We start from the raw sequence: 16653 nt of genomic DNA on the forward strand, positions 1-16653 counted from the left end.
TGGCACATCATATCAGGAGGCACATGTATCAGTTTGTCCCATTACTGGTGATGGTAACTTTGATCATTTGGTTAAAGTGGTGTTTTCCAGGTATCTTCACAGTAAAGTGTTTTCTCCTATGCCAGTGCTAAGATATGGTGAGCAAGTAGATATCTCAAATAGATATTTGCACACCCATGTTCATTGCCCCATCACTTATAATAGCCAAGAGGTGGAAGCAACCTAAATGTCCATTAATAGATGAATGGATAAAGAAAATGTGATATGGACATACAATTAAATATTATACCACCATAAATAGGAAGGAAATCCTGTCACAAGCTATAATATGGTTGAACCTCAAAGACATTATGCTAAGTGAAATAAGCCAGTCATAGAAGGACAGCTACTGTATGATTTCCCTCATATAAAGTATCTAAAGTAAGTAGTCAAAGTCATAGAAACAGAAAGTCGAAAGATGGTTGCCAAGGGCTGGGGAAAGGGGGAGGATAAATTAGTGTTTAATGGGTATATACAATGTATATTACTGTATAATGGGTTCAATTTTGCAAGATGAAAAAGTTCTAGAGACCTGTTGCACAACAATGTGAATGTACTTAACATTCGTATGTATACTTAAATATGGTTTAAATGATAAATTTAATGTTATTTTATTTATTTATTTTTACTGGAGTAAAAAAAAGATGGCCAGAACATTATGGGGAAAAAGTGGTTAACCTCAGTGGTAATCAAAGAAATATTGATTAGAACTAGTACCAGGAATGAATATTACTATTTTTGTCATCTTTACCAAACTGTCTTTGCATAAGTTAGGATGAAAATTGATATTACCTTCTTGAAAGCAGTTTGGCAATAAACCTATGAAACATGGGGAGTGGGGAAGGATATGTTGAAGTCCTAACTTCTAGTCCCTCAGAACGTGAACTAATTTGGAAATAGAGTTACTGTAGATGTAATTAGTTAAAATGTCATACTGGAACAGGGTGAGTCCTCAATCCAATTTGACTGCTGTCTTTTTAAGACGAGGAGAAAGACACAGAGACACAGACACGAAAGGGGAGAATGCCATGTGATCACAGAGGCAGAGGCTGAAGGTCTGCCACTGCAAGGCAAGGAATGCCAAGGATTGCCATCAAACCACCAGAAACGAGGAAGAAAAAAGGAAAGACTCTCCCCTGAGGTTGTCCTGCTTATGCATTGATTCCAGATTACTAGCTTCTAGGACTATGAGGCCACCCAGATTATGGTGTTTTACTGCAGCAGCCATAGGAAACTAACATAGTAATTAATTATTACATTGTAGGGAGATACTTTGAGGCTATGTAAATATCCTATTTTATTATAGAGATAGAGGATGTATACTTACACATATACATCTATCTATACATATATTTTTTATATTTTATATTTATATTTTATATTATATATATATTAACATTTATTAATTTTTGAGAGACAGAGAGAGGCAGAGCATGAGCAGGGGAGGGAGAGAGAGATACAGGAGAGAGAGAGACATAATTTTTGAGAGACAGAGAGCAGGAGAACATGAGAGAGAGAGATACAGAATCTGAAGCAGGCTTCAGGCTCTGAGGTGTTTGTTAGCACAGAGCCCGATGTGGGGCTCAAACTCACGAACTGCAAGACCATGACCCGAGGTGAAGTTGGACCTGCAACCAACTGAGCCACCCAGGCATCCCATACATCTATATATTTTATAGCTCTGTCTCTGTCCATTGGATGACTTAGAAGCAATGACACCCTAGAATATCTAGCTCCCAGATCTTGGTTTCCATATAATTACATATGATTCTTGTGTGAAACAGTTATTTCTGTGGTGGTTGCAAAATGATTTCATCATATCATTTGCATCAGTTGGCATTCTACCATAAGGAAGCACTTTTCATTCATTCATTCATTCATTCATTCATACATTCATTTGTATCACTATAATTTCAGGGATCTTATTTAATCTAGAGATTATAATACATTACTATATTTTGTTAAGCAAATTGTCCCATATCTGGCCACTGTGAGCTGAGCCCCTTCTAGCTGGCTCTTGAATTCTTTTGATAAATCTCCATTATTCTTTTTCCTACCTTCTGGTGCAAGAAGACGTTCTGGGCTCATCAGTGCCTTCTATTCCGCAGCCCTGACATTAGCAGTTTCCTCAAGGAGACTTGGCTCCTAGAAACCAAAATTTGAGTGCTAGGGTTTGTGAGGTATTATTGCTCTTAGGTCCTCTCAGTGGATAGAACTGGGAGATGTATTATATTATTCTGTTAGACCAGCTTGTCTCAATATTTTCTCATTATTTTACCACTTCATTTGCTTTAGGAATACACATGGAACCCCAAATTTAGGTAATAAGAAGTTTATTGTAGAAACATAATAAAAATTTAAACATAATATTTATCAAATTAGTAGTATAGGCCCACAGTACATTACTGGAAATTCTGAAGACCATGTATATTTTGGTATTCAGTTGTATTCAGATTTTATAAATGTAATCAACGTATGTTCCTTATGTTATGTAACATAGTAGGGTAAAGACAATATCATGTAATGAGATGTTAATGTTTCTATAGCAAAGCATCACACCAAGTGGGATCAAGAAAGATAAAATAAGTCTCCTTTTTGTTCAGGTCATATTCTACCATTAGATTGATTTGCTATGAATTTTCAAAGAAATTGAAATCTTTGGATTTGGGAATTGCAGATAAGGGATTGTGAACCGATAATCATATATTTTTCGACCATAATTTAATGCAATATTTCTCTAAAATTTATCTAGTTCGATTATTATATCCAGTCTGTTTCTTTGTAGTAGTTGTTGTTGTTGTTTTTATTTCCAGTTGAAAGTTCTAACTCACAATGTAGGTCATTGGGGATGATAGAACTACTTATTTGTGTAATTTTGTCCTCCATTGTTATATACATACACTTCTATTAGTCCATAATCACTAATCACATGTTTTGCCCAGTCCACATTTGTGACAAAACAATGCTCACGTTTCCCACACCATTTCCTCCTCCTAAGTACACAGGAAGACAGCATCCACAGCAATACCTTTTGGAGACCATAGCATTACCAGATAATAGAGTATAGATGAAAGTGAGGGAAGCGGTTTTAAAGCCCAGCTCTGAAAAATATCTCATGTGACCCTTCAGCTCTCATTTCCTTTCCCATAGAAATCCTGGATACCACGTGTTCCAGAGCATATAGCATAGAAGATGGAGAAAGACTGACCTCATTGCACTGGACTATGATATGAGTGAACGGCACTTTTATTGTGTTAAGCTACTGTGATCTCAGGGATATTTTTGTCACATCAACACAGCTCACAAAATAATCTTTCCCCAAATGAAAATCCATCCTCTCATGGCATTGAGTTTTCAGTATAGAGCAAAAAACTCATCAAGCAATTCTCCTTTGTGTATGAATCTCATGTTTATCACAAGCTGACTTACAGGTTGTGTGTCAATGATTTCATCCCACTGCAAACTGAAATGTCATCTAATAAGTTCAGATGATAGTAACTGCCTTTTAACAATTTATAACAATGATGTGGTGCAAAATCCAGCAGCATCCCTTGCTTGATCAAGATATCCTGCTGGTAGCTCATGTAGCTTTCTTTTCTCACCTCAAGTTTCCATAGCATCTCTCAGCTTCCCTGCCCCAGGGTTTTCTCCAGAGCCCCAGGATCTTGTTCTGCCCACTCACAGCCAAAGCCCAGAAGTGCAGGGGAGTTGATGCCCCCCTGGAGCAAGTCAGCTGCAGGATGATGAGTCTGTGGATGAAAGTCTAAAACTCTTATCACTTTGAAGGAAAATTTTGAGGTGTATTCTATATAGTTCATTAGATGACGCCCCAGGAGAACAGAGTTCTTCTTTCCAGAATAATAGCCAGATCAACGACATACACTTTGTTGGTTTTCCTTCAAAACCTCCTAACCTCAATCTTTCTGCTTCCATAGTCTGGCTTCCTGGGATCCTCCCCAAACATATGACCTGTTTGGGGGGAAACCAACTAATTCAGTATTTCTGTTGTATTGCTGCCTTTTGTGAATTTGTTCTACATGAGCGATCAATTTGATTCCCAGTTGATTAGAAAAGAATTACATATTGTTTGAAAATGGTGCAAAAACAGACAACACACTAGTTACTGAGGTGGCACTAGTGAACAGATTTCTGATTCAATAAAATCCACTTTTAAGATCATAGGACACATAGATTTATATTCTATATTTGTAATGGAGCTCTAATCTGTCTTTATTAATATATTTTTTTAACATTTATTTGAGAAAGGGAGAGAGATACAATGCATGAGGGGCAGAGAGAGAGGGAGATAGAGAATCCAAAGCAGGCTCTGAGAAGAGCCCTACATGGGGCTGGAACTCACGTACTGTGATATCATGACCTGAGCCGAAATCAAGAGCCGGATGCTTGACTGAACCACTCAGGCACCCCATTATTATTTTGAACTGAAGGGCAATCTCCAGTCCATGATGGAGAGCTGACCTCTCTAAAAGGAAAGCAAGTGGAGAGGAAGCAGGATTGGGCAAGGAGGTCATCCAACTGCAACGCAAACCTGAGGGTCTCAGCCAACCTACCATGAAATTCCAGAGTAAAGATTTCCCAGTAGAGGAGTCCTAGGCCCTGGTGCTGATACCATGCTCAGCCATGGCTGGAGGGTGGCTGCCCGGGGAAAACTGTTCCTCTGTTCAAAGGCCAAGGCAGATCCTGAAGGTGCTAACAGCTGGGAGCTAGGAGTTGACTGCCCTTTTTGCAGCTGAATGGCAAATTCTTTCCTGAAGGAAGAAGATCCGAGCAGCACCTCCCCATGGCCGCCCCAGTTTTACAAATATAAACACCAGTATGAAAACTACGTGGTTAATTACTTAAGATGAACTTCATGTAAAGTGAGATGATCTGACCACAGATGAGATGATCTGCGAGCCCACCTATAGCACTGGATTAAAATGTCTGCATCATTTCTTTATCCAGTTAATTTTAAAACTGTTGTAAAAGTGTAAACCAGCCCATGACAGTTTTTTGTACATGTGAAAGAACTTTATTGTTCAGTTTTCATGATTATTGTGTAAGGAAGACTGATATAGATGTTCTGTGCTGTCCTGGACCATGTTAGTTACACTTCTGATCTTTGGTTAATTACTTAAGATGACCTGCACTCTATTAACTGAATGTAAAGTGGGACGATCTGACCACAGGAACCCTTGTGGGTTAAAAATGTAAGATTTATTAATAAAGTAGTGAGATGTCTACAAAAATCATAATATTATATTTTAATTCTGTGAAATGTGTATAAATTAGATTCTCGCAAGTACCCAACTTTATATACTTTATCCTTCTGCTAGCTACTGGAGGAGTAGCTGTCACACAAACTTGAGCTGACCTGGGAACATTCAGGTGATACACTGAGGACCAGTTTTCTCATCAAATTTCCCAACTATACTGACTACCGAGATCCAGATAACTTACCAATTGTATCTTCAGTTCAGACCTCTACTTTGACCTTCAAATTCATAGATTCAACTGCCTATTTTGCTTGGCTTTCTAAAGGTACTTCATGTTCACTTTGCCTAAAATTGAACTCATTATTTTCCTCAATGTTAGCTCTATCCATGATGGACAGCACCATCATTTGACAAACAAAACCCCGTCATCAGAATTAGCCCCTTTCCTTTACTTAACAGTATTACTAAAGTATCAATGTACCAACTGCTTTTTACCTTCTAAATAGTTCTTGAATCTGTCCATTTCTTGCCACCTTTTGCACCACTATCCTAATCACAGTTATTTCTCCAATTGTGTTTACAACAGACCTATCCATACCCGCCCAACCCATCTACTCTATAGTATAGCTGGATTGATTGTATAAAAAGGCAAGATATGACCACATCACAGCCTTCCTTCTTAAAATTCTTCAGACTTTACTTTTCTGCCTTCAAGTCATGCATGGTTTGGTCCTACCTATTTTTGGATCTCACCCTGCACACTTTCCCAACATCTTCTTCCTATTGTCCCTACTCCAACTGCATTGAACTTTCTTGTAGAATTTTGTATTCACTAGAATCTCTTCTCCCAAAAGAATTCAGTTGCTCTCTTTTCTCCATCTCAAATATTCTTTCTTACTCCACTTTATCTTATGAATTTATATTCATCCTTTTGATAGTACAAGCTTCCTTAGGAAACCTCTGACCTTGCTCACAAGGTCAAGTCCAACTTTTTATACCACCAATTATTTTCCTTCAAAGTATTTATTACAATTACAACTTGACATTTATTTGTATGATGACTTGATTAATCTGTCTTTTCTACTACAATGCAAATTCCATGAGGGCAGGGCCTGTGCTTTGTTTGGCTTACCACCATATTCTCAGAGCATGACTTGATTCATTTTAATACATTGGGCAATAACTAAGCAAATAAATAATGCAATATATAAGCAGCTAGTAAGGATGTTGTACAGGAAATTCCAAAATGCAAATTTGTGAAGGTACTCCATCTGAAAATGGCTTGTTGCAATGTTTTTATTCCTCCATTCAATTTAGGACAGTCGGGACATAGGAAGTGAGAGCTTTAATCCTGGATCATTCATTGATCCCAGAAGTCACACACCCCACCTACTTGCTATTTTTGTATTTGGAGGCTCTGGTCTTGGATGTTGTTTTTAAATTATTTTCTGAATAGTCTCGTAGCCTCACATTTAGCCTAAACATTTTTGCCTAATATTCTTTTTTATCATCAGTGTAGACTTATAGATATGAACATTCCCAAAGAAAGATCATAATTTATTGGGTGACTATACCTTGGAAAAAGGAAAATTTACAGACTTTTAGGGGATATTTGGAATCCAGATCTGAGTTTTCTGGAATTCCTGAGGGTACTGATAACCACTGCAGTTATTTTGGTGGGGGCACGGGCTTACTGTGGCCAACTGAAAAAGGTGGTCTAATTTAAGGTCACCATTAAGATCCCGAATTTACCATATACTCATTTGCCCACTACAAGGGTGTTTAGTTGGGATAGAAATCCTCAGCATGTGGCAGAATCCCCATCTTTTTTGACCCATAAAGTAAGGACTATTAAGTTAGTAGTGACCACTGGGAAATTATTTTAACTCTTTCTTCCCATCAAAATATTAAGTCAGAGACAAGACCATTTTTTCAGAAGGAACTGCAGAGATTAAGCAATTATCAACAATTTGTGGAATGCTGGCCAATTTTTATCCCATGCAATTCCTTAATATGATCAGTGCAAAAACCAATGCTAACTCCAACTGCATTTCCCAATCTTCACAGTGGCCTCCGCTCAGAGAAGAGGAGGAGAAGGTTTTGTAGCTGGTCTAATCTGCAACAAAAGTGGCCCCATGAGGTAGTCGGATAACCACATTGATCCAATAGTGTCCAACACATGAAGCAGACCACCATGGTATGAGGAAAGCCTTGAAAGTAGTGTTATCACAGTGGGGGCTCAGGGTTTTGGAGCTAATTCATGTCACCAAGAGCAGGTAACTATCTCTTTTGAGCAACAGCTCCCAGCTTGCTTCCAAAACCAAATATATGATTATGGAAACAGGTAATTATGCAGCCTAGACCATCCTTCATAAACGAGGTATCATCAGATCCATAATCCATAAAACCAGGTCTACCTTAAAGCACTTCAAGAAGTAGTATCTAAAAGAACAGATTAAATCTTGCCACAAGGATACAAACACTGAACCTCTTCCAAGCAACAGAGGATGCCAACTATACAGGAGGCAATCGAGTATTTTCTGAAATAAATTTCACCAGACATTAAGCTTCATTAATAATATTTATTTTAAAGGTAACTTTTTATTGTAACAAATATAAAGTCATCAATGTTTTACAAATTGTCAAAAATGCTTTAAGTACAAAAAAAATACATTAGTAAAATGAAAGTTATATTGTGTTATTTGGTACATACTTAATACTGTCGACATGCACACCATATGCCAGAAAAGCTCATGCATTATTGGGAAAGAGAAGAAATAAGATAGAACTGCTATATTGTCTGATTACAAATTCATTGCCTCAGTTAGTTTTCTTTCTTCAGGGATACCATTTACCTGCAAAGTGTAAGAATGAGCATAGGCACGAGTTAGGGCATGGACACTTTTAGATTTCGAGCAAAACATATTATGAGCAGGAGTAATTTTCTATCTTCTTAACATAATCTAAAATAATTATGTTGCATTATATCTCTGCCATAGGTTTTTCTTTTCTTTTTTTTTTTAAAAAAAAGGAAAAATTCTAAATTAATCCTTTCTTTCTTTCTATAGCCCAAACTATAATGGTTTGTACTTCTCAAAAGGTATGGTCTGAAAATTCCTCCCACAATAAACAAAAAGAATGAGGTTGACTGCGGGATGTATGACTGTACCTTTTAATCGTGACTTTTTAGAAAATATTGTGTGGGTTGGAAGGGCAAAGAAAATGAGAAAACCTAAAGGGGCATCAAACCTAATGGCTTGGGCCTCCTCCAAAAGGCAATGCTATTGTCAGCTTGTAACTGCTCTATTATCCCAGCTAGTGCTTAAGTCCAGGATTACAACACCAGCAGCTAGTTCATTTCTGAAACTTTTGGTGATCATTTAAAAAAAAAAAAAAGAAGCACACACACAACTAAATAAAACAAACTTCAAAATACACTCTTCCCTAACAAATTCCATGTAAGAAGCTACAGATAAAATTACCCAGTACCCAAGAGACAAACAAACCCTGTGCTTAAATTATATTCATAAAGAAAACTATGACCTCACTTCATGCTTTGAGATACTTGGAAATGGCAGATTATTACTACACAATAATAATAACCGCAAATGTGGCTGCCTCTTTGTGGTACCAGGATAAGCAGGAAGGAGTGACAGAAAAGCTGTTGAACCCATGAAAATACATAAATAGCACTAAATCCATGGATGTACATACAGAGCAGAATAACTCAGAAATTGAGAAACAAACTATTTTTTCATTCAAATGAACAGAATGGGAATAAGGAGTGTAAGCTGCCCATTTAGTTCCTCTCTCTGGGAGGCATAACTCTATTTGATCATGCATTTAGCAGAGGCGGAAACACAACCATCCATCATAATTATAAAAAATGCTAGGGTGGTCTCTCTCCCTTTAGCACTTACTTTGGGGACTCACTGAAAACAGCAATGCCAAGAAGAAAACAACCAAGAGGAGATAGTGCACTTTAGTCAATAATGTGCTCCAAATTACAGAAAAATATAAGAAAACAAGAAGGTAATAGGCTAGAGTATTAACTAAAAAAGAGATCAAAGCTTCCTTGACTCAAGCAAAATGGCTGCTCCCCAAAATCTATTTTAGAAAAAAATCTAGAAAATTGGGTTGAACAGCCTAAAATTCCCCTAGGGAAATTCTTTGGCTTTTATCCCATTTGCTCAGACACAAATTGTCCCTGTAGTTGGAAATACTGCCTGTTACTAAAATATAGCATACCAACAAGACTACTTGCTAAAAATCTATACAACTATCAAATATCTCTCTCTCTAATATCATCTATTTAGGTTTCCTTGTTTTCTCTAATGGAGGAATAAGTAAAATTTACCTGGGTTTTTTAAATATACAGATAAATTATTTACTGTTCTACTAGAAACAGTCTCCCTTCTACTCACTCCCTGCATTAAATAATGAAGAATCAGAGGAAAGACATCTTAGAGGAGTTAGAAGTCTAAGAATTTAATGAGGAAAATGTAGAAACAGTCCCTTACAAGTTTTTTTCTTAAAAAAAAAAGGCCATGCAATTAGTGTTAATAGGGATTCATTTTTTGCTTTGCTCTTTAGGTAACGCATATTTATAACCAAGTTTGTTCCTTCATCAATCTCCTGAATGCTTACACAATAGCACCACCACATCAATATATTGAACATCTTTGTTGAGACATGTTAGCATTTAATTAAAACAAGTGGTCAAAATGGTGGGAGAAAATTCTGATAAACATTATCTCGTAATTAAAATCTGATGAACAACTTTATTATACTTGCCTCAAATCTTTGAAAAGTTGTCAAACGAAAATCTCCTTAAATTCCCGAAAGCAGTAATAGAGAAAATAATTTTTGAAGAAAAACATCCAATAAATTTCTATACGTGCCTAAAGTTTTTAAGAGACTTACTTAATAGCTTCCCTACCGTAATAACACTATGCATACTCAGAATTCCACATCCAACTTACATTTTTAAAACTTCTCTTGCTTCTCCAAAAGAGCTACAAAAGGCATGACTGGTTGCCTGGCAATTAGAACTAGGAATCAACCACTAATTAGAAGACAATCATGAATAAGTTATCTACTCAGTGCTGAGATGAATGAAATAATTGGCTGTGGAAATTTTTTAGGGACACTTGAAAGAAATAAACTTAAAGAAAGCAAGTCTTAGGGAAATAGAATAGTCAAGGGAGAATCGTCTGCCATCTTGTTGTCACTGGTCATGTTATAACAGCTTTTTAAAGTGGCATTAAAACCAGGCCAACCATTTCTCATTTATCCCCCTGAAGCCTCAATGATTAGTCACAATGGTTTCCTTTTGTAAGAGTCAGTTTCAAGCTGCTCACTTACTGAGACAAATCCTGGATGCATCCAAGCTAAGAATCTTTCATACCAAGGGGAAGAATAGGGAGCTTCACTGAAGGAAGGGGATTTTATTCAGTCTTCCTTAATTAGACAGGACCTCCATGGATGCTTTTGCTCTAAGATCATTTACCCAGTGTTTATCACTCTGATGCCAATCTATGCAATAATCTCAGCTATTATTCTGAGGTTCAAACTCTGATTAAGGAATGACACAACTGTTTTGCCTTACTTGGTGAAGCTAAAGCTTCATAAATTATACAGTACTATAATTCTCTTTTAATCTGTTAGCCTCATACATAAACATCATGACATTATTACTTTTAGTACTTACCTGTAGTCTGCTGTTGGGGAATCTGAGTCTGATGTGGCAAGTTCCTAGAAATGATTGACATTTTTGAGTAAAACTGTGTTTGTCTATACACTTGTAAACAGACAGCAGACATACTAGAATGAAAAACTTTATAGTTAAAAAGGGCCCCAGAAATCATTCTAACCCAGCACACCCTCATGAGTTTATGGATGAGGAACCTGAGGTCTGAGGAAAATAAATAATAATATTTGGTAACATTCATAAAGTTCCTACTAAATGCTACATTCTACCTCACAACAACCCTCGGAGGTGGGTATTATTTTCTCCAACTTAGAGATGAGGAAACAGGCTTCAGAAGTCCAAGGCTATAGAGCTAAGAAGTGGTGGATAAAGATGTGAACACAGGGATTCCAGGCTTGTGCTTGTAACCTGTACACTTTCAGACCCAGGTCTAGAACATACATACACACTCACACGGAACAACATACATATCCATCTTCATTCACTGTGCCAAATCTGTGCTCTTGTATCTCTGTCCCAGGGAATGACACTGGCCATCCACCCAACTGCACTAGTTAAGATGTAGAAGTCATCATCAACCCTTCCTTCTCCTTCAGTCCCCACATCCCAATCTTGGGAACCCTTGATGATTCTCCTCAATCTCCTTTGAATCCGTCCTCTTCTTCCCCACCTGTGTTGCTAACCTGGTTGAAGCCATCACCATTTCTCACTTGATCTTTACAACTGAGCTGAACTGTCTCCTTAGTCTTATTCTTGCTCCCTCATAATCCACTGTGCACATTCTAAGACACAAATCTGGTTACGTCATTCAAACAACACACATTTCATGATTTCCTTACACCTACATGCAAATTAAGTTTCAAGTTCCTTAGTGTGGCCCAAAAGACCATCAGTATATCTTGTCCCTACATGGAGCAGCCCCTGACTGCTTGAAATAGAACCGCCATCACACCATGGCCATTCCCATCTCTTGTACCCAACAAACTCCCATTTGTCCTTGCAAACTCAACTTAAAATTTGTTACAATGGAAACGAATTACTCTTATAATTTAAAAATATCCCACAAGGAATGCTAATTAAAATTTTTTAACTTATTATTTTTTTAATTAAAAAATATCTCAAGTACCACTTCTTCTATGCCTCCTTACTCTCTAAGCATTCCCTTCCCATTACCACTGAGCATGGATTTACACACATGCTACATTGTCATTGTGTTTCTCATCACATAATGTTTATTTGCCCCAAAGTGCCTTAACAGTAAGAATCCCTTATTTTGTTTAGCATCCTCAGCAGTAAGCATGAGATAAAGAATTTTTTAATGGGTATGGGCAAAAGTGAAGACACCCAGAAAGATTCACATCATACACATGTGTTCATTAACGTTCATACATACTTAGTTTCAAACACTGATATTCAAATTTGTTTGCAAAAATGTACAATTTAGATTCTGTGTGGAAGAGATTCTAGGAGTCAGCCCCTTGCTAGGAGTAGGGCTTGATCCATGCCAGGGGTTTTCAGAGTTTTTTTGTTTCTCTTCAGCAATAGAATTCCTTTTAATTGAAATCCTAAGCAGAACTCTTGACGTACAAAAGAGATAAATGTGAGGTTGCCTGGGTTGAAACAAGGGAGCCAGGAATCCCGCCTGCTTTGTTTCCTTTGCCCCATATGCTGGCCCCTAAGGCATTTCTAAGAAACCTCCAAGAAACAGAGTTTGAAAACCATTGATCTGAATCATTTCAGCCAGGCAAATATTATGTTCCAAATACAACAATCTAAAGTGGGAAGCTGTATATGCTAGTTAAATACTGTTTAAACTCTTAAATTAATCTATAGAAATGTTAGTGACTTCAAGTAATTTCTTTTTTAATTTTCAGTTCCATTTTAAATATATTGTTAACAAAATCAATTCTAATTCAATTCGAGGAAGCTACTTAATAATTCATCCCAATAATTATATTCTTTTTTTTTTTTTTTTTTTTTTTTTTTTTGCTATTACCTATCAGCCCTACTTATCCTTGTGTGGTCTCCGGGAATATTTTGTTTGTTTGTTTATTCTTTCAGTATTTCACATGATATATTTATAGTGGTCTTCATCTCTAAAGTATCAAAAGATTAATCTATAAATCACAGAAAAAATAAGTTATAGATTTAAAGATGGAAAACGAATATCTGCAATTTCATGGGCATTTGGGAGGGGGATAGGAACTTTGTTTTAACTTCTCAGGAACAACTAATTTGGGCTTACCTATTCTACAATAGAAGCTATTACACCATACCTTACACACACACACCTCACACACACACACACACACACACACACACACACCACACACACACACACACACACACACACACCACACACACACACACACACACACACACACACTTCTTCATTTCTCACCACCTCTAGCTCTACCAAGCTTATTAATGGATTAAATCAATACATTTTGACAAAACAAAAATACTGCAGAGGACAAGAAAAGCCTTTCAAAATCCCTAAATCAAGGATACCCCCAATTCAAAATCAGTATTTGGCTGAAGCAGTTGGAACCCCCTTGCTCCTACTGGCCAGTAGGAGTCATCCTACTGGCCTGGCTCCAATTTACCCTTTTGTGGAACACAGTTTGAAAACCACTGATCAAAGTCAATCTCCACCCTGTTGTTTCTTCTCTAGCCTCTGATTCTTTTCCTCTTCGTCTATACTACTAAACTTTCTAAGTACTAATGGGCTTGGCTAGGTTTGAGGAGAAACAGTTGAGAAAGTGCCACACAGAAGGTAGATCTATGAGAAAACGGTTGTGCTACTTTGGTTTAGAGATTTAACATTACCTGTGGCGCACGCCCCACTTGGTTAAGTGTGAACAACGGACATGCACTACTTGCAACTTCAACTGAAACACAGATGAGTTACATAAAAGTGCTTATATGTGCAAAAAGGTGCTCAACAAGAAATCAGTGAAGATACAACCTGCCCAGAATATCCAGGGTTGTGCACACCTGGCTCTGCTTTTGTGGGTGCCCAAACCTGTGATTGCATGTGAGCCTGTGAGTGTCAGGGTGTTAACATATCCAGGGTGGGCATACTTGAAGTGTGAATTACATTGAAGAGTTGAAAGGAGGTCCCTCCTAAGAGGTATACAGGAGAAATGCTGGAGTAACTCAGCTAAGTCAAGCAGACCAGGCATCGAGAAAACGGAAGCATTCCATCTTTGGTGAAAGCAGACTGCTAAAGGCAATTATACAGGAAAGTGTGGTTGACTTCAAATAGAAGCCCAATCATCCTTCAAAGAAGGACCTCTGTAAAGTCATAAAACTATTTAGAATAATTACGTTATTAATGGACCAACTGAAAGATTATTATGTGTAAACTGCATTACGTAGAAAAAAGATTTAAGAAAACTGCATTTCTCTAAATTATTAGCATTAATTATTTTCTAATGTTGCTACCATTAATTACATGCATTTAAATAGAAAATTATGTAAATTAGCCATTGCACAAACTTTATTCTTTAAGGAAGCAAAGGTAATAACTTGCAAATTAATAAATAAGTGATTGAGGGGAGTACACAATTATTTATTATTTGTACAACCATTTTAAGGTAATCTGACATTCTTGGATATCCTGTAGAGTAATTATATGAGTAAGGTTGATGATTATCAACCCATTATATTCCTACTTGCTTGAAGACTCAAAAGCAAAGAAAGGTTAAGTGATTTTCATTAAGCCACAGAATCTGTGCCAGAATTGAAAATAAATGACATTAGTTTGCCTATGTAGAATACAAAATACTTCTCTTTTGAATTAGTATGGAGCTATTTAGCAGTAAGTAACATATTTAATAATAGTAATATATTTTTGGAATTTCCCAATTGTTTCAGCGAAATTGATGTTGCTTAACCCTTGAATTTTCTATAATTTTTTTCTAACAAAAATGCTGATTTGGACCCCTCACCTGCTTTTACTAAGGAACCAGGCCATTTGGATGGATTAAGGAAGAAAGGAAGGACACAGAGAAACGTCACTATAATTTTTAATTTCAAAACCTAATTTTAAATAAATCAATGTAGAATACATATGGAACATAAATGAGAAAGGAGAAATTCACTTATTTCTTTTAGTTAGTTTCCCTTGCTTGTACAAAGCCAAAAGCAAGCCTACCAAGCCTACCACAGCTTTAAACTGAAGCAGTACAAACCTACAGAACCAAAATTCATCACAGATATTGCATCCATTGCTGAATTAAAACAAAAAAAGGTCAATGGCTCTGAAATATCCCTGGCTGCTTGACACTTCTTGTCAACAGGAAACCATTATCTTGGTACCCTAATACATTCTCCTCAACTGATACTAACTTTCATTGAAACCTAATTTTTTATTCATGAAATTTTACCATAGCTACTTCTCATTATTACCAAAGGGAAGACAAACAGAAAAATACTTTAGATAAAAATTAAAATGATTAGTTACTATATGTCTCATTAGAAGACTGAATTCTAGATTTCTATTCATTAATCTATAGAAGATTAAGCACTACCTACCTCCTGTTTTGAGGGAGACCCGATTACTCTGGATTAGGCATTGTGTTTAGTATAATGAATAAGGAAAATTTCGTATAGACAATTAAAACCTTTCTAGAAAATGTCTGGATACTTTTCCCTATTATTCATTACATAAAATCTTTTCTACTCAGGAAAAGTCCACTGATATTGTGTTGGGATGAGAAAAGGATTAATAAGGAGGCAGATCTACCCCCTAGAAAAACATGTACTACATTATAAATTTTAGAATAAATCCTTTTTTAGAAAACTGAATGTCTGAAATTCCCCAGCAAATGCCTCCTATAAAATTGCAAAGTGACAATTTCCCAGTGGTTTTCAGTTTTTCAAGGTTCAGCATTTCTCTGTCCCAGTCAGTACTAATCAGTACTCATTTCTCACTTCTCTACATCATTTCCTCAGGCAGCAGAAGGAGGTGTGAAAAGGATAGCAGCTGATAAACAGAAACCCACAAACAGTCCCAACACTATATCAGGCACCTGAACTGCCCCCTTTCACACTTTTCTTTTGTACATCACCTCTTAGTGGGGAATCAGGAGAAACTGCTCCCCTTTTAAAACTCTAGGAGAAGGACTATGAATAATAGCCCCTTCCCCACCTCCACCCCCAAACACCACCCCAAGCTTGTGTTCCCAAATTCTAAAGCCTAGCCCTTTTAAGTATTTTAACTGGGAATTGTCAATGCTTTTTCCTCCTCCACCTAACTTACAGCTCCACCAGATTCCAAATCCACAGAAGTAGGGCCCTGGGATCTGCATTGCAAAAGCTCCACAGGTTAATATGATCTGCAATGTGGCTGGGAAACAACCAGGCTGGACTATCTCTCAACATCCCTTCTAAGACCTAAAATTCTATGACTTGGAATTTGATTTTCCTCATTTAAATCATTACAAAGGTTTGTTTTTGAGGTACATCAATCTGTAATATATTTTAAATTAAGTCTTTGGTCAAAAACATACCCCTTAATCACAACGATTCTTTGGGCAAAGCAACATTTACTTTTAAGAATTACTTTATAGGGGCATCTAGGTGGCTCAGTCAGTTGAGTGTCTGACTCTTGATTTCAAATCAGGTCATGATCACAGGGCCATGGGATCAAGCCCTGCATCAGGTTCCACACTGACCATGGAG

The 16653-nt window shown here is 37.0% G+C and overlaps 1 protein-coding gene across 13 annotated transcripts in view; it reads right to left on the bottom strand.

The window, feature by feature from the left end:
- Positions 1–7823: 7823 nt before the first annotated feature.
- SGCE (sarcoglycan epsilon) overlaps positions 7824–16653 on the bottom strand; it is a 69199-nt gene continuing 60369 nt past the window's right edge. For 5 of the 13 annotated variants that reach the window (XM_045494818.1, XM_045494817.1, XM_045494812.1 and 2 more), the window contains 3 exons: positions 10966–11009; positions 10050–10084; positions 7824–8110 (listed from right to left, as the gene is read on the bottom strand). In XM_045494818.1, the coding sequence (XP_045350774.1) occupies positions 8060–8110; positions 10050–10084; positions 10966–11009 (130 nt within the window). In that variant the 3' untranslated portion in view covers positions 7824–8059. Of the gene's footprint in view, positions 8111–10049; positions 10085–10954; positions 11010–16653 lie in introns of those variants that run through there. The other 8 variants (XM_045494819.1, XM_045494823.1, XM_045494813.1 and 5 more) reach the window with 2 other exon arrangements.

This window comes from Leopardus geoffroyi, chromosome A2, assembly GCF_018350155.1.
Source record: "Leopardus geoffroyi isolate Oge1 chromosome A2, O.geoffroyi_Oge1_pat1.0, whole genome shotgun sequence".
NCBI classification, from domain to species: domain Eukaryota; kingdom Metazoa; phylum Chordata; class Mammalia; order Carnivora; family Felidae; genus Leopardus; species Leopardus geoffroyi.